The following is a 19,500-nucleotide window of genomic DNA, read 5'->3' as shown; positions in this document are numbered from 1 at the left end:
TCTCCATCCCATCCCAGCTCCATCCCCAGCTCCATCCCCAGCTCCATCCCCATCCCCATCCCCATCCCCATCCCCATCCCCATCCCATCCCATCTCCATCCCCATCCCATCCCCATCCCATCTTATCCCCCTCCCCATCCCATCCCTCTCCCCATCCCCTCCCCATCCCCCATCTCTCCTCTCCCCCTTCCCTCCTCCAGCTTCCCCCCAGCCCCTTGTCCCGCCAGTCTCTGCCCTGTAACCAGCCCATTCCCCCCCTGTTCCTGGGGTCCCCTCAGGGCCGGGGGGGCTGCACTGAGGTCCCCCCACAGCTTCTCCTCCCCAGGCTGCCCCAGCCCAGCTCCCCCAGCCCCTCTCCGTGGGCAGCTGCCCCCTCAGCACCTTCCTGGCTCCTCTCAACCCAGAGAGTCTCTTCCTCCTCCCCATCTGCCCCAGAGGAAACCATGTCTTCCTGGGCTTCCTCCCCGCTTCCTCTTCCGGGTCCTGGGCTTCCACCTTGTTTCCTCTTCCACCTCCTCCTGGGCTTCCACCCCGCTTCCTCTTCGATTTCCTCCTGGGCTTCCACCCCGCTTCCTCTTCGATTTCCTCCTGGGCTTCCACCCCACTTCCTCTTCGATTTCCTCCTGGGCTTCCACCCTGCTTCCTCTTCCGGGTCTTCCTGGGCTTCCACCTTGTTTCCTCTTCCACCTCCTCCTGGGCTTCCACCCCGCTTCCTCTTCCGTGTCCTCCTGGGCTTCCACCCCACTTCCTCTTCGATTTCCTCCTGGGCTTCCACCCTGCTTCCTCTTCCGGGTCTTCCTGGGCTTCCACCTTGTTTCCTCTTCCATCTCCTCCTGGGCTTCCACCCCACTTCCTTTTCTGTGTCCTCCTGGGCTTCCACCCCGTTTCCTCTTCCCTCTCTTCCTGGGCTTCCACCTTGTTTCCTCTTCCACCTCCTCCTGGGCTTCCACCCTGTTTCCTCTTCCGTGTCCTCCTGGGCTTCCAGCCCGTTTCCTCTTCCGGGTCCCTCTGGGCTTCTACCCCGTTTCCTGTTCCATGTCCCTCTGGGCTTCCACCCTGTTTCCTCTCCTGTTTCCTCCTGGGCTTCCAGCTCCCCTGCCAAGGACACCCCAGGGCCCCCCACCCACCCTCACCCAGCACCCCCCATCCCCCCAACACCTCCCCAGAGAGACCCCCCTGTACACAGAGACCCCCTGCCCCATAGAGACCCCCTGCCCCATAGAGACCCCCTGCCCCATAGAGAAACCTGCCCCACACATCCCCCTGCCTCATAGAGACCCCCCCTGTACCATGGAGACCCCCTGCCCCATAGAGAACCCCTTGTACAATAGAGACCCCCTGCCCCATAGAGAAACCTGCCCCACACATCCCCCTGCCCCATAGATCCCCCTTGCCCCATAGACACCCCCCTCTGCCCCATACCAACCCCCCTGCCCCATAGATCCCCCTGCCCCACTTGTCCCCCTGCCCCATAGAGACCCCCTAGCCCTATAGAGAGCCCCCTGTACCACAGAGACCCCCCTGTACAATAGTGACCCCCCTGCCCCATAGAGACCCCTTGCCCCATAGCAACTGCCCTGCCCCATAGATCCCCCTGCCCCACACATACCCCTGCCCCAAAGAGACCCACTGTCCCACAGAGACCCCCCTGTACAATAGAGACCCCCCTGCCCCATTGATCCACCCCCCTGCCCCATAGAGACCCCCCTGTACAACAGATACATCCTGCCCCATAGAGACCCCCCTGCCCCATAGCAAGCCCCTGCCCCATAGAGACCACCCTGTACACAGAGACCCCCCTGTACAATAGAGCCCCCCTGCCCCATAGATCCTCCTGCCCCACAGATCCTGCCCCATAGATCCTGCCCAACACATCCTGCCCCACAGATCCTGCCCCACAGATCCTGCCCCATATATCCTGCCCCACACATCCTGCCCCACACATCCTGCCCCATAGATCCTGCCCTATAGATCCTGCCCCACACATCCTGCCCCACACATCCTGCTCCATAGATCCTGCCCCATAGATCCTGCCACACACATTCTGCCCCACACATCCTGCCCCATAGAACCTGCCCCACACATCCTGCCCCACACATCCTGCCCCACACATCCTGCTCCATAGATCCTGCCCCATAGATCCTGCCCCACACATTCTGCCCCACACATCCTGCCCCATAGATCCTGCCCCACACATCCTGCCCCACACATCCTGCCCCATAGATCCTGCCCCATAGATCCTGCCCCACACATCCTGCCCCATAGATCCTGCCCCATAGATCCTGCCCCACACATCCTGCCACACACATCCTGCCCCATTCTTCCTCATAGAGACCCCCTGCCCCATAGAGACCCCCTGCCCCATAGAGGCCCCCACGCCCCATAGAGACCCCTTGCCCCATAGAGCCCCCTGCCCCACACATCCTGCCCCATAGAGACCCTCCTGCCCGATAGAGACCCCCTGCTGCGTAGAGACTTCCTGGCCCCATAGCAACCCCCCTGCCCCATAGAGACCCCCCTGCCCCATAGAGACCCCCCTGCCCCATAGTGAACCCCCTGCCCCATAGAGACCCCCCTGCCCCACAGAGACCCCCCTGCCCCATAATGAACCCCCTGCCCCATAGAGACCCCCCCTGCCCCATAGAGAACCCCTGCCCCATAGAGACCCCCCTGCCCCATAGAGACCCCCCTGCCCCATAGAGAAACCTGCCCCACACATCCCCCTGCCGCATAGAGACCTTCTGCCCCATAGAGACCCCCTGCCCCATAGCAACCCTCCTGCCCTATAGAATCCCTGCCACACACATCCCCCTGACCCATAGAGACCCTACTGCCCCATAGAGACCCCCAGCCCCATAGAGACCCCCAGCCCCATAGAAACCCCCCTGCCCCATAGCAAGCCCCCTGCCCCATAGAGACCCCCTGTACAAGAGACCCCCAGCCCCATAGAGCGCCCCCTGCCCCATAGACACCCCCTGCCCCATAGAGAACCCCTGCCTCATAGAGACCACCGTGCCCCATAGATACCTCCTGCCCCATAGAAACCCCCCCTGCCCCATAGAGACCCCCCGCCCCATAGATCCACCTGCCCCATAGAGAAACCTGCCCCACATATCCCCCTGCCCAATAGAGATCCCCCTGTACACAGAGACCCCCTGTACAATAGAGACCCCCCTGCCCTATAGAGACCCCCCTGCCCCATAGAGACCTCCCTGCCCCATAGAGACCCCCCCTGCCCCATAGAGACCCCCCTGTACAATAGAGACCCCCTGCCCCATAGAGACCCCCCTGCCCCATAGAGACCCCCCTGCCCCATAGATCCCCCTGCCCCATAGAGACCCCCCTGTACCAAAGAGACCCCCCTGCCCCATAGAGACCTCCCTGCCCCATAGAGACCCCCCTGCCCTATAGAGAACCCCTTGCCCCATAGAGAACCTCCCTACCCCATAGAGACCCCCTGCCCCATAGAGACCCCTTGCCCCACACATCCCCCTGCCCCATAGATCCCCCTTGCCCCATAGACTCCCCCCTCTGCCCCATACCAACCCCCCTGCCCCATAGATCCCCCTGCCCCACTTGTCCCCCTGCCCCATAGAGACCCCCTAGCCCTATAGAGAGCCCCCTGTACCACAGAGACCCCCCTGTACAATAGTGACCCCCCTGCCCCATAGAGACCCCTTGCCCCATAGCAACTGCCCTGCCCCATAGATCCCCCTGCCCCACACATACCCCTGCCCCAAAGAGACCCACTGTCCCACAGAGACCCCCCTGTACAATAGAGACCCCCCTGCCCCATTGATCCACCCCCCTGCCCCATAGAGACCCCCCTGTACAACAGATACATCCTGCCCCATAGAGACCCCCCTGCCCCATAGCAAGCCCCTGCCCCATAGAGACCCCCTGCCCCATAGAGACCCCCCCAGCACCATAGAGACCCCCTGCCCCATAGAGACTCCCCTGCCCCACAGAGACCCCCCTGTACAGAGAGACACCCCCCCCCCCGTACAATAGAGACCCCCCTGCCCCATAGAGACCACCCGGCCCTATAGCAACCCCCCAGCCCCATAGAGCCCTCTGCCCCATAGAGACTCCCTGACCCATAGAGACCCCCCTGTACACAGAGACGCCCCCTGTACAATAGACACCCCCTGCCCCATAGAGCCCCCATGAACAATACAGACCCCCCTGCCCCATAGAGACCCCCCTGCCCCATAGCAACCCCCTGCCCCATAGATCCACCTGCCCCACACATCTCCCTGCCCCATAGAGACCTCCCTGCCCCATAGCGACCACCCCTGCCACATAGAATCCCTGCCCCACACATCCCCCTGCCCCACACATCCTCCTGCCACCCAGAGACCCCCTGCCCCATAGCAACCCCCCTGCCCCATAGAAACCCCCTGCCCCATACAGACCCCCCTGCCCCATAGAGACACCCTGACCCATAGAAAACCCCCCTGTCCCATAGATCTCCCTGCCCCATAAATCCGTCTCTGCCCCATGAGACCCCCCTGCCCCATAGAGACCCCCTGTGCCAAGACCCCCCTGCCCAATAGACACCCGTCCCCCATAGAGAGCCCCCTGTCCCATAGATCCTCCCCTTCCCATAGAGACCCCCATGTCCCATATCAAACACCCTGCCCCATAGAGACCCCCTGCCCCATAGAGACCCCCCTGCCCCATAGAGACCCCCTGCCCCATAGCAACCCCCCTGCACCACAGAGACCCCCCTGTAAAACAGAGACACCCCCCTGTACAATAGAGAATCCGCTGCCCCATAGATCCTGCCCCCTAGATCCTGCCCCATAGATCCTGCCTCCTAGATCCTGCCCCATAGATCCTGCCCCACATATCCTGCCCCATAGATCCTCCTGCCCCATAGAGATCCCCCCTGTACAATAGAGAACCCCATGCCCCATAGAATCTGCCCCACAGATCCTGCCCCATAGATCATGCTCCATAGATCTCCCTGCCCCATAGATCCTGCCCCATAGAGACCCCCTGACGCATAGAAACCCCCCCTGCCCCATAGAGACCCCCCTGCCCCATAGAGACCACCGTGCCCCATAGATCCTGCCCCACACATCCCCCTGCCCCATAGAAACCCCCATGTACAATAGGGACGCCCCCTGCCCCATAGATCCCGACCCACACATCCTGCCCCACAGATCCTGCCCCATAGATCCTGCCCCATAGACCCCCCTGTACAATAGGGACCCCCCTGCCCCATAGATCCTGCCCCATAGAATCTGCCCTACAGATCCTTTCCCATAGATCCTGCCCCATAGATCCTGCCCCACACATCCTGCCCCATAGATCCTGCCCCGTAGATCCCCCTGCCCCAGACATCCCCCTTCCCCATATAGACACCCCCTGCCCCATACATCCTGCCCCATAGATCCATCTGACCCATCGAGACCCCCCTGCCCCATAGAGACCACCCTGCCCCATAGATTCTGCCCCACACATCCTGCCCCATAGATCCTGCCCCATAGATCCCTGCCCCATAGAATCCACCCTGTACAATAGATCCTGCCCCATAGATCCTGCCCCACACATCCTGCCCCATAGATCCCCCCTGCCCTATAGATCCCTCTGCCCCATAGAGACCCCCCTGCCGCATAGATCCTCCTGCCCATAGAAAACACCCTGCCCCACAGATCCTGCCCTATAGATCCTGCCCCATAGATCCTGCCCCATAGTTCCCTTTGCCCCATAGATTCCCCTGCCCCATAGAGAACCCCCCTGTACCATAGACCCCCCTGGCTCCACAGATCCTGCCCCATAGATCCTGCCCCATAGATCCTGCCCCATAGAGACACCCCTGCACCATAGATCCTGCCCCACACATCCTGCCCCACACATCCTGCCCCATAGATCCGGCCCCATAGATCCTCCTGCCCCATAGAGACCCCCCTGTACAATAGGGAACCCCCTGCCCCACACATCCTGCCCCATAGATCCTGCCCCAGACATGCCCTCTGCCCCATAGAGACACCCCCCTGCCCCATAGATCCCCCCTGTACAATAGGGAATCTCCTGCCCCATAGATCCCTCCTGCCCCATAGAGACCTCCTGCCCCATAGATCCACCTGCCCCATAGATCCTGCCCCATAGATCCCACTGCCCCATAGAGACCCCCCTGTACAATAGGGACCCCCTTCTGCCCCTTAGATCCTGCCCCATAGATTCTCCTGCCCCATAGACCCTGCTGCCCCATAGATCCCCCTGCCCCACACATCCTGCCCCATAGAATCTGCCCCATAGATTCTGCCCCACAGATCGTGCCCTACACATCCTGCCCCATAGATCGTGCCCCACAGAATCTGCCCCATAGATGCTGCCAAACACATCCCCCTGCTCCACCCATCCTGCCCCATAGATCCTGCCCCATATTTCCCTCTGCCCCATAGAGACACCCCTGTAAAATAGATCCTACCCCATAGATCCCCCTGCCCCATAGATTCTGCGCCATAGATCCTGCCCCACACATCCTGCCCCATAGATCCTGCCCCATAGACCCCCCTGCCCCATAGAGACCCCCCTGTTCATTAGGGAACCCCCTGCCCCATAGATCCTGCCCCATAGAATCTGCCCCATAGATCCTGCCCCAAACATTCTGCCCCATAGATCCCCCTGCCCCATAGAGACCCCCCTGTACAATAGATCCTGCCCCATAGATCCTGCCCCATAGATACCCTCTGCCCCATAGATCCCCCCTGCCCCATAGATCCTGCCCCACACATCCTGCCCCACAGATCCTGCCCCATAGACCCCCCTGCCCCATAGAGACCCCCCTGTACATTAGGGAACCCCCTGCCCCACACATCCTGCCCCATAGATCCTGCCCCTTAGAGACCCCCCTGTACAATAGAGCCCCCCCTGCCCCATAGATCCTGCCCCATAGATCCCTCTGCCCTATAGAGACCCCCCTGTACAATAGGGACCCCTTGCCCCATAGATCCTGCCCCATAGATCCCGACCCACACATCCTGCCCCATAGATCCTGCCCCATAGAGACCCCCCTGTACAATAGAGACCCCCTGCCCCATAGATCCCCCTACCCCACACATCCCCTTCCCCATAGAGACCCCCTGCCCCATAGAGACTCCCCTGCCCCATAGCAACCCCTCCTGCCCCATAGATCCCCCTGCCCCACAGAGACCCCCATCCCCCACCCCTCCTGCCACCACGACACCCCCAGGCCCCGCGGCCACCCCCTCCTTCCCACCCCTCCCCCACGCCTCTAGCCCCTCCCCCACCCCCTCAGCTCCTCCCCCAACCCCTATTCCCCCCATCTCAACCCCTCCCCCACCCATCTCCCCTCCCCCACCCCCTCAGCCCCTCCACACCCCTCTAGCCCCTCCCCCCACCCCCTCAGCAATTGCCCCACCTCTCCCCTCCTCCCTCCGCCCATCCCCCACCCCCACCCATCCCCCACAGCTGGGCCTGGGGCAGGGTCAGGGGGCTGGGGCAGGGTCAGGGCTGGGGCAGGGGCAGGGGGCTGGGGCAGGGTCAGGGGGCAGGGTCAGGGGGCTGGGGCAGGGGCAGGGGGCTGGGGCAGGGTCAGGGGGTCAGGGGGCTGGGGATGGGTCAGGGGGGCTGGGGCAGGGTCAGGGGGCTGGGGCAGGGTCAGGGGGCTGGGGCAGGGCTGTGGGCGGGGCTATGGGGCTGTGGGCGGGGCTATGGGGCTGTGGACGGGGCTATGGGGGGTGGGCCGGGCTATGGGGCTGTGGGCGGGGCTATGGGGCTGTGGGCGGGGCTATGGGGCTGCCCCCGGCCCAGAACTGGACCCCCCCGAGCTGGGGGGGAGGAGGGATGGGGGGGGGGATGGGGCCTCCTGACCCACACATCCCACCCCCAGGGGCTCTGTGGGTCCCCCAGCCCCCCACATCTCCCACCCACCATGGGATCTATGGGTCCCCCAGCCCCATATCTCCCACCCCCCATGAGATCTATGGGTGCCCCCCAGCCCCACAGGTCCCCTCCAGCCCCACAGGTCCCCTCCAGCCCCACATCTCCTACCCCCCCCCATGGGATCTATGGGTCCCCCAGCCCCACAGGTCCCCTCCAGCCCCACATCTCCTTCCCCCCCCATGAGATCTATGGGTCCCCCAGCCCCACAGGTCTCCTCCAACCCCACAGGTCCCCTCCAGCCCCACATCTCCTACCCCCCCCCATGGGATCTATGGGTCCCCCAGCCCCACATCTCCCACCCCCCATGAGATCTATGGGTGCCCCCCAGCCCCACAGGTCCCCTCCAGCCCCACATCTCCTACCCCCCCCATGAGTTCTATGGGTCCCCCAGCCCCACAGGTCCCCTCCAACCCCACAGGTCCCCTCCAGTCCCCCCCTCCCCAGTCCTCCCGGCCGGCAGGGGGCGCTCACCTGGCTGCTGGTGTTCTCCAGCTGCTCCATCACGTCCACCATGAAGTCCCGGGTGGTGCCGAACTGCTGGGGGGTCACTGGGGACACTGGAGGGGCACTGGGGTCACTGGGGGGGTCACTGGGGTCACTGGGGGGTCATTGGGGTCACTGGGGTGGCCATGGGGTCAGTGGGGTAACTGGGGTGACCATGGGGTCACTGGGGGGGCCATGGGGTCAATGGGGGGTCACTGGTGTCACTGGGGGGGCACTGGGGTCACTGGGTGGCCATGGGGTCACTGGGGGGTCACTGGGGTCACTGAGGTGACCATGGGGTCACTGGGGTCACTGGGGTCACTGGGGGGTCACTGGGGTCACTGGGGGGTCACTGGGGTCACTGGGTTGCCATGGGGTCACTGGGGGGTCACTGGGTCACTGGAGGGGCACTGGGGTCAATGAGGTGGCCATGGGGTCAGTGGGGGGTCACTGGGGTCACTGGGGGGTCACTGGGGTCATTGGGTGGCCATGGGGTCACTGGGGTCACTGGGGTCACTGGAGGGGTCACTGGGGTCACTGGGTGGCCATGGGGGCAATGAGGTGGCCATGGGGTCACTGGGGGGTCACTGGGGTCACTGGGGTCACTGGGGGTCACTGGGGTCACTGGGGGTCGCGCTGTTGGACCCGTCGAACAGGAACACCAGGTCTACCTTCCCCTGCAGGCACCCTGGGGGGGCAGGGGGGTCAATGGGGTGGCCATGGGGTCACTGGGGGGGCACTGGGGTCACTGGGGGGTTACTGGGGTGGCCATGGGGTCACTGGGGGGGCCATGGGGTCACTGGGGGGTCACTGGGGTGGCCATGGGGTCAGTGGGGTCACTGGGGGGGCACTGGGGTCACTGGGGGGTCACTGGGGTGGCCATGGGGTCAGTGGGGTCACTGGGGGGGCACTGGGGTCACTGGGGGGTCACTGGGGTGGCCATGGGGTCAGTGGGGTCACTGGGGGGGCACTGGGGTCACTGGGGGGTCAATGGGGTGGCCATGGGGTCAGTGGGGTCACTGGGGGGGCACTGGGGTCACTGGGGGGTCACTGGGGTGGCCATGGGGTCACTGGGGTCACTGGGGGGGCACTGGGGTCACTGGGGGGTCAATGGGGTGGCCATGGGGTCAGTGGGGTCACTGGGGGGGCACTGGGGTCACTGGGGGGTCACTGGGGTGGCCATGGGGTCACTGGGGTCACTGGAGGGGCACTGGGGTCACTGGGGGGTCACTGGGGGGCACTGGGGTCACTGGGGGGTCACTGGGGTGGCCATGGGGTCACTGGGGTCACTGGAGGGGCACTGGGGTCACTGGGGGGTCACTGGGGGGCACTGGGGTCACTGGGGGGTCACTGGGGGGTCACTGGGGGGTCACTGGGGGGGCACTGGGCTTATTGCCGTGGGCGTGGCCTGTGGCGCTGTGGGCGGGGCTTTGCGGACAGTGGGCGGGGCTTGGGGCGGTGGGCGTGGCCTGCGAGCGAGGGGCGGGGTCTGGCACCCGGTGGGCGGGGCTTGGGGCGGTGGGCGGGGCCTGTGGGGCGCTGGGCGGGGCCTGGCAGCCGGTGGGTGTGGCCTATGGCAGCGTGGGCGGGGCTTTGTGGGCGGTGGGCGGGGCTTAGAGCGGTGGGCGTGGCCTGGTGCAGTGTGGGCGGGGCTCAGCAGCCCGTGGGCGTGGTTTAGGGGTGGTGGGCGTGGCCTGTGGGGTGGTGGGCGGGGTCCTGTGTGGTGGTGGGCGGGGCTTGTGGGGCAGTGGGCGGGGTCCTGTGGGGCAGTGGGCGGGGCTTGGCTCCCTATTTTCTCCCCCCCTCCCCTTAGCCCCTCCCCCTCCCCTCCCCCCGCCCCTCCCCCACCCGCCCGCTGCAGCTCCCACCACGCGGCCCTGGAAGAGCCGCCCCTCCCCCAACTGGAGCCCCGACCAGCAGCCTGGGGGCTGGGGGACCCATAAGTGTGGGGCTGGACCCATAAGTGTGGGGCTGGGACTCATAAGTGTGGGGCTGGACCCATAAGTGGGGGGCTGGGACCCATAAGTGTGGGGCTGGGACCCATAAGTGGGGCGCTGGACCCATAAGTGTGGGGCTGGACCCATAAGTGTGGGGCTGGGACCCATAAGTGTGGGGCTGGACCCATAAGTGTGGGGCTGGGACCCATAAGTGTGGGGCCGGACCCATAAGTGTGGGGCTGGGACCCATAAGTGGGGCGCTGGACCCATAAGTGTTGGGCTGGGACCCACAAGTGGGGGGCTGGGACCCATAAGTGTGGGGCTGGACCCATAAGTGTTGGGCTGGGACCCATAAGTGGGGGGCTGGACCCACAAGTGGGGGGGCTGGGACCCATAAGTGGGGGATCTGTGAGGCTGGACCCACAAGTGGGGCCTGGGACCCATAAGTGTGGCGCTGGACCCACAAATGGGGGGCTGGGACCCATAAGTGTGGCGCTGGACCCACAAGTGGGGGGCTGGGACCCATAAGTGGGGGATCTGTGGGGCTGGGACCCGTAAGTGTGGGGCTTGGACCCCCAAGTAGGGGGCTGGGACCCATAATTGTGGGGCTGGACCCCCAAGTAGGGGGTTGAGACCCATAAGTGTGGGGCTGGACCCACAGGTGTGGGGCTGGGACCCATAAGTGTGGGGCTGCACCCATAAGTGGGGAGATATGTGGGGCTGGGACCCCCAAGTAGGAGGATGTGTGGGGCTGGGAGACCCATGGGCAGGGGGCTGAGACCCACAAGTGGGGGATCTGTGGGGCAGAGGATCTGTGGGGCTGGGGATCTATGGGTCAATCTATGGGTCAATCTATGGGTCAGGATCTATGGGGCAGGATCTATGGGTCAATCTGTGGGTCAGTCTATGGGGCTGGGGATCTATGGGTCACTCTATGGGTCAGATCTATGGGGCAGGATGATCTATGGGGCAGGATGATCTATGGGTCAATCTATGGGTCAGATCTATGGGTCAGGATCTATGGGTCAGTCTCTGGGTCAGGCTGATCTCTGGGTCAATCTGTGGGTCAGGCCCCCCCCGTCCCCGTCCAGCTGCAGCTCTGGGTGGCCGAAGCTGCGGCCCCCGGGGCCGGGGGGGTCGGGGCTGGAGCTGTGGGGCTGGAGCTGTGGGGATGGAGCTGTGGGGCAGGAGGTGTGGGGCGGGAGCTGTGGGGTGGGAGCTGTGGGGCGGGAGCTGTGGGGCAGGAGCTGTGGGGATGGAGCTGTGGGGATGGAGCTGTGGGGCAGGAGATGTGGGGCTGGAGCTGTGGGGCGGGAGCTGTGGGGCAGGAGCTGTGGGGATGGAGCTGTGGGGCGGGAGCTGTGGGGCAGGAGCTGTGGGGCAGGAGATGTGGGGATGGAGCTGTGGGGCGGGAGCTGTGGGGCAGGAGCTGTGGGGATGGAGCTGTGGGGCGGGAGCTGTGGGGCAGGAGCTGTGGGGATGGAGCTGTGGGGCGGGAGCTGTGGGGCAGGAGCTGTGGGGATGGAGCTGTGGGGTGGGAGCTGTGGGGCTGGAGCTGTGGGGCGGGAGCTGTGGGGCGGGAGCTGTGGGGATGGAGCTGTGGGGCGGGAGCTGTGGGGCAGGAGCTGTGGGGCAGCACCAGGTGTGGGGCCGGGTGCAGGTTGAACCCGGAGCCGGGGGGCAGCAGCGCTGGGGGGCAGAGAAGGTGTGAGAGACCCACAGAGACCCCCTGCCCCATAGAGACCCCCCTGCCCCATAGAGACCCCCCTGCCCCATAGCAACACCCCTGTACCACAGAGACCCCCCTGCCCCATAGCAACCCCCCTGCCCCATAGAGACCCACCTGTACCACAGAGACCCCCCTGTACAATGGAGACCCCCTGCCCCACAGAGCCCCCCCGCCCCATAGATAACTCCCAGCCCCATAGAGACCCCCCTGTACCACAGAGACCCCCCTGTACAATGGAGACCCCCCTGCCCCATAGATCCGTCTCTGCCGCATAGAGACCCCCTGCCCCATACAGATCCTCTGCCCCATAGCAACCTCCCAGCCCCATAGAAAACTCCCTGCCCCATAGATCCCCCTGCCCCATAGAGACCCCCCTGCCCCATAGCAACACCCCTGTACCACAGAGACCCCCTGCCCCATAGAGACCCCCTGCCCCATAGAGACCCCCCTGCCCCATAGAGACCCCAATGTACCACAGAAACCCCCCTGCCCCATAGAAATCGCCTTGCCCCATAGATCTCCCTGCCCCATAGATCCGTCCCTGCCACATGAGACCCCCCTGCCCCATAGAAACCCCCCTGTGCCGAGACCCCTCTGCCCCATAGAGACCCCCCTGCCCCATAGAGAACCCACTGCCCCATAGCAAACCCCCTGCCCCATAGAGACCACACTGCCCCATAGAGACCCTCCCTGCCCCATAGCAACCCCCCAGCCCCATAGAGACCCCCCTGTACAATAAGGACCCTCTGCCCCATAGATCATCTGTGCCGCATAGAGACCCACCTGCCCCATAGATCCCACCCTGCCACATAGATACCCCCTGCCCCATACAGACCCTCTGCCCCATAGCAACCCCCCTGCCCCAGAGACCCCCCTGCCCCATAGCAACCCCCCTGCCCCATAGAGACCCCCGTGTACCACAGAGACCCCCCTGCACAATGGAGACCCCCTGCCCCATAGAGACCCCCCTGCCCCATAGAGACCCCCCTGCCCCATAGATCCTGTCCCACACATCCTGCCCCATAGATCCTGCCCCATAGATCCCCCTGCCCCATAGAGACCCCCCTGTACCATAGAGACCCCCCTGTACAATAGGGATCCCCCTGCCCCATAGATCCTGCCCCACACATTCTGCCCCATAGATCCCCCTGATTATAGAGACCCCTCTGCCCCATAGATCCTGCCCCACACATCCTGCCCCATAGATCCTGCCCCATAGATCCTGCCCCACACATCCTGCCCCATAGATCCCTCTGCCCCATATATCCTGCCCCATAGATCCCTTTGCCCCATAGAGACTCCCCTGCCCCATAGATCCCTCTGCCCCATAGATCCTGCCCCACACATCCTGCCCCATAGATCCCCCTGCCCCATAGATCCCCCTGTCCCATAGAGACCCCCCTGTACAATAGGGAACTCCCTGCCCCATAAATCCTGCCCCACAGCTCCTGCCCCACAGCTCCTGCCCCATAGATCCTGCCCCACACATCCTGCCCCACAGATCCAGCCACATAGATCCCCCTGCCCCATAGATCCTGCCCCATAGATCCCCCTGCCCCATAGAGACCGCCCCCCCTGTACAATAGGGACCCCCCTGCCCCATAGATCCTGCCCCACACATCCTGCCCCATAGATCCTGACCCATAGATCCTGCCCCATAGATCCCTCCACCCCATAGAGACCCCCCTGCCCCATAGATCCCCCTGCCCCATAGATCCTGCCCCATAGAGACCCCCCTGTACAATAGAGAACCCCCTGCCCCATAGATCCTGTCCCACAAATCATCCCTGCCCCACATATCCAGACCCATAGATCCTGCCCCATAGATCCTGCCCCATTGATCCTGCCCCATAGATCCCTCTGCCCCATAGAACCCCCCCTGTACAATAGAGTCCCCTCTGCCCCATAGAATCTGCCCCACACATCCTGCCCCATAGAGACCCCCCTGCACCATAGATCCTGCCCCATAGAGACCCCCCCCTGTACAATAGGGACCACCCTGCCCCACACATCCTGCCCCAAACATCCTGCCCCATAGATCCTGCCCCATAGTTCCCTCTGCCCCATAGAGACCCCCCTGTACCATAGAGAACCCCCTGCCCCATAGATCTGCCTGCCCCATAGATCCTGCCCCATAGATCCTGCCCCACACATCCGCCGTGCCCCATAGATCCCATTCTGCCCCATAGAGACCCCCCTGCCCCACACATCCCCCTGCCCCATAGACCCCCCTGTACAAGAGGGAACCCCTGCCCCATAGATCCTGCCCCATAGAATCTGCCCCACAGATCCTGCCCCATAGAGACCCCCCTGTACAATAGGGACTTCCCTGCCCCATAGATCCTGCCCCACACATCCTGCCCCATAGATCCTGCCCCATAGATCTTGCCCCATAGAGACCCCCCTGCCCCATAGATCCTGCCCCATAGAACCTGCCCCACACATCCTGCCCCACACATCCCCCTGCCCCATAGAGACCCCCCTGTACATTGGTGAGCCCCCTGTACAATAGGGAATCCCCTGACCCATAGATCCTGCCCCATAGAGACTACCCTGCCCCACACATCCACCTGCCATATAGAGACCCCCCCTGTACAATAGAGACCCCCCTGCCCTATAGATCCTGCCCCACACATCCTGCCCCATAGATCCCCCTGCCCTATAGAGACCCCCCTGTACAATAGGAACCCCCCTGCCCCATAGATCCTGCCCCAGAGATCCTGACCCACACATCCCCTCCGCCCCATCGAGACCCCCCCTGCACCATAGATCCTGCCCCATAGATCTCCCTGCCCCATAGAGACCTCCCTGTACCATAGAAACCCCCCTGTACAATAGGGACCCCCCTGCCCCATAGATCCTGCCCCATCGATCCCTCTGCCCCATAGATTCTGCCCCACACATTCTGCCCCAAACAACCTGCCACAAAGATCCTGCCCCATAGATCCTGCCCCATAGATCCAGCCCCATAGCACCCCTGCCCCATAGATCCTGCCCCATATATCCCCCTGCCCCATAGAGACCCCCCTGTACAATAGATCCTGCCCCATAGATCCTGCCCCACAGATCCTGCCCCTTAGAGACCCCCCTGTACAATAGGGACCTCCCCTGCCCCATAGATCCTGCCCCATAGATCCTGCCCCATAGATCCCTCTGCCCCATAGAGACCCCCCTGTACAGTAGGGAGCCCACTGCCCCATAGATCCTGCCCCATAGATCTCCCTGCCCCATAGAGACCCCCCCCCGTACAATAGGGACCACCCTGCCCCACACATCCTGCCCCACACATCCTGCCCCATAGATCCTGCCCCATAGTACCCTCTGCCCCATAGAGACCCCCCTGTACCATAGAGAAACCCCTGCCCCACACATCCGCCGTGCCCCATAGATCCCCCTGTACAATAGAGACCCCCCTGTACAAGAGGGAACCCCTGCCCCATAGATCCTGCCCCACAGATCCTGCTCCAAAGAGACCCCCCTGTACAATGCATCCTGCCCCATAGAATCGGCCCCACATATACTGCCCCACACATCCTGCCCCATAGATCCTGCCCCATAGATCGTCCTGCCCCATAGATCCTGCCCCACACATCCTGCCCCTCACATCCTGCCCCATAGAAAACCCCTGCCCCATAGATCCTGCCCCATAGAATCTGCCCCACACATCCTGCCCCATTGGTACTGCCCCATAGAGACCCCCCTGCCCCATAGATCCCTCTGCCCCATAGAGACCCCCCTGTACAATAGAGACTCCTCTGTACAATAGGGAGCCCCCTGCCCCACACATCCTGCCCCATAGATCCTGCCCCATAGATCCTGCCCCACAGATCCAGACCCATAGATCCCCCTGCCCCACAGATCCCCCTGCCCCATAGAGACCCCCCTGCCCCATAGATCATGCCCCACACATCCCTGCTGCCCCATAAAGACTGCCCTGCCCCATAGATTCTGCCCCATAGATCCTGCCCCATGGATCCTGCCCCACACATCCTGCCCCATAGAATCTGCCCCATAGATCCTGCCCCACACATCCTGCCCCATAGATCCTGCCCCATAGAGACCCCCCTGCCCCATAGATCCTGCCCCATAGAATCTGCCGCACACATCCCCCTGCCCCATAGATTCTGCCCCATAGATCCCCCTGCCCCATAGAGACCCCCCTGTACAATAGGGACCCCCCCGCCCCATAGATCCCGACCCATAGATCCCCCTGACCCATAGAGACCCCCCCCGCCCCATAGATCCTGCCCCATAGATTCTGCCCCATAGATCCCCCTGCTCCATAGATCCCCCTGCCCCATAGATCCTGCCCCATAGATCCTGCCCCATAGATCCCCCTGCCCCATAGATCCTGCCCCACACATCCTGCCCCATAGATCCCCCTGCCCGATAGATCCCCCTGCACGACAGACTCTGCCCCATAGATCCTGCCCCATAGAGACCCCCCTGCCCCACACATCCTGCCCCATTGATCCTGCCCCATAGATCCTGCCCCACAGATCCTGCCCCATAGACACCCCTGCCCTATAGGGACTCTCTGCACTATAGAGACACCCCCTGTACATTAGGGAGCTCCCTGCCCCATAGATCCTGCCCCATAGATCCCCCTGTACAATAGATCCTGCCCCATAGACCCCCCCCTGCCCCATAGACCCGCCTGTACTATAGGGACCCCCCCGCCCCACACATCCTGCCCCATAGATCCTGCCCCATAGATTCAACTTCCCCAGAGAGACCCCCCTGTACAATAGAGAATCCCCTGCCCCATAGATCCCCCTGCCCCATAGATCCTGCCCCATAGATCCTCCTGCACCATAGAGACCCCCCTGTACAATAGGGACCCCACCTGCCCCATAGATCCTGCCCCATAGATTCTTCCCCAAACATCCTACCCCATAGATCCTGCCCCACACATCCCCCTGCCCCATAGATCCGCCCTGCCCCATAGATTCTGCCCTATAGATCCCCCTGCCCCATAGAGACCCCCCTGTACAGTAGGGAACCCCCTGCCCCACACATCCTGCCCCATAGATCCTGCCCCACACCAGCCCCACACCAGTGACCCCCACCCTACACCCCATCTCCTTGTGAGCTGGACCCACAAGTGTGGGGCTGGACCCATAAGTGTGGGGCTGGACCCATAAGTGTGGGGCTGGGACCCATAAGTGTGGGGCTGGACCCAGAACTATGGGTCAGTCTATGGGTCAGGCTGATCTGTGCCCCATAGAGACCCCCCTGCCCCATAGATCCTGCCCCATAGATCCCCCTGCCCCATAGATCCTGCCCCACATATCCTGCCCCATAGATCCTGCCCCATAGATCCCCCTGCCCCATAGAGACCCCCCTGTACATTGGAGACCCCCCTGTACAATAGGAACCCCCCTGCCCCATAGATCCTGCCCCATTGATCCTGCCCCATAGATCCCTCTGCCCCATAGAACCCCCCCTGTACAATAGAGTCCCCTCTGACCCATAGAATCTGCCCCACACATCCTGCCCCATAGAGACCCCCCTGTACAATAGATCCTGCCCCATAGATCCTGCCCCATAGAATCTGCCCCATAGATTCTACCCCATCGCTTTCCCTGCCCCATAGAGACTCCCCGGCCCCACAGATCCCTCCCCACACATCCTGCCCCATAGATCCTGCCCCACACATCCTGCCCGACACATCCTGCCCCACACATCCTGCCCCATAGATCCTGCCCCATAGATCCTGCCCCACACATCCTGCCCCATGGATCCTGCCCCATAGATCCCGACCCACACATCCTGCCCCATAGAGACCCCCCTGCCCCATAGATCCTGCCCCATAGATCGCCCTGCCCCATAGAGGCCCCCCCTGTACCATAGAAACCCCCCTGTACAATAGGGACCCCCCTGCCCCATAGATTCTGCCCCACACATTCTGCCCCAAACAACCTGCCACAAAGATCCTGCCCCATAGATCCTGCCCCATAGATCCCCCTGCCCCATAGAGACCCCCCTGTACAATAGATCCTGCCCCATAGATCCTGCCCCATAGAATCTGCCCTATAGATCCTTCCCAGAACATCCTGCCCCATAGATCCTGCGCCACACATGCCCTCCGCCCCATAGAGACCCCCCCCCCGCCCCATAGATCCCCCCTGCCCAATAGAGACCCCCCTGTACAATAGGGACCTCCCTGCCCCATAGATCCTGCCCCACACATCCTGCCCCTCCCATCCTGCCCCACAGATCCCCCTGCCCCAGACATCCCCCTTCCCCATATAGACGCCCCTGCCCCATAGATCCTGCCCCATAAAATCTGCCCCATAGATCCTGCCCCATAGATCCCCCTGACCCATCGAGACCCCCCTGCCCCATAGATCTCGCTGCACCATAGAGCCCCCCATGTACAATAGAGAATGCCCTGCCCCATAGATCCTGCCCCACACATCCTGCCCCATAGATCCCCCTGCCCCATAGATCCCCCTGCCTCATAGAGACCCCCCTGCCCCACACATGCCCCTGCCCCATAGATCCCCCTGCCCCATATATCCGGCCCCATAGATCCTGCCCCACACATCCTGCCCCATAGATCCCTCTGCCCCATAGAGATCCCCCCTGTACCATAGAGACCCCCCTGCCCCACACATCCCCCTGCCCCATAGATCCCCCTGCCCCATAGATCCTGCCCCACACATCCTGCCCCATAGATCCCCCTGCCCCATAGAGACCCCCCTGTACAATAGGGACCTCCCTGCCTTATAGATCCTGCCCCACAGCTCCTGCCCCACAGCTCCTGCCCCATAGATCCTGCCCCACACATCCTGCCCCACAGATCCAGCCACATAGATCCCCCTGCCCCATAGATCCTGCCCCATAGATCCCCCTGCCCCATAGAGACCCCCCTGTACAATAAGGAGCCCCTTGACCCATAGATCCTGCCCCATAGAATCTGTCCTATAGATCCTTCCCAAAACATCCTGCCCCATAGATCCTGCCCCAGACATGCCCTCCGCCCCATAGAGACCCCCCCCCGCCCCATAGATCCCCCCTGTACAATAGGGACCCCCCTGCCCCATAGATCCTCCTGCCCCATAGAAAAGCCCCTGCCCCATTGAGACCCCTCTGCCCCATAGATCCGCCCCGCCCCACACATCCTGCCCCATAGATTCCCCCTGTACAATAGATCCTGCCCCACACATCCTGCCCCATTGATCCTGCCCCATAGATCCCACTGCCCCATAGAGACCCCCCTGCCCCACAGATCCTGTCCCATAGATCCTGCCCACACATCCCCCTGCCCCATAGAGACCCCCCTGTACAATAGGGACCCTCCTGCCCCATAGATTCCCCCTGTACCACACATCCTGCCCCATAGATCCTGCCCCATAGATCTCCCTGCCCCATAGAGACCCCCCCCATACAATAGGGACCACCCTGCCCCACACATCCTGCCCCACACAT

General features: G+C 63.1%; 1 protein-coding gene across 1 annotated transcript in view; it reads left to right on the top strand.

Annotated features, from left to right (window-relative positions):
- Positions 1-7,705: 7,705 nt before the first annotated feature.
- Positions 7,706-19,500, top strand: part of LOC311200932 (scavenger receptor cysteine-rich type 1 protein M130-like) — a gene marked incomplete at both ends in the record, with an annotated part of 48,335 nt that continues 36,540 nt past the window's right edge. Inside the window, one exon of the mRNA XM_084275235.1 lies at positions 7,706-7,712. Within this exon, the coding sequence (XP_084131361.1) occupies positions 7,706-7,712 (7 nt within the window). The remainder of the gene's footprint in view (positions 7,713-19,500) is intronic.

Source organism: Gallinula chloropus (assembly GCF_964237585.1).
Source record: "Gallinula chloropus genome assembly, chromosome: 25".
NCBI lineage: Eukaryota > Metazoa > Chordata > Aves > Gruiformes > Rallidae > Gallinula > Gallinula chloropus.
Note: the sequence above shows the minus strand (reverse complement) of the source record. Positions and strands in the feature narration are given on the sequence as shown.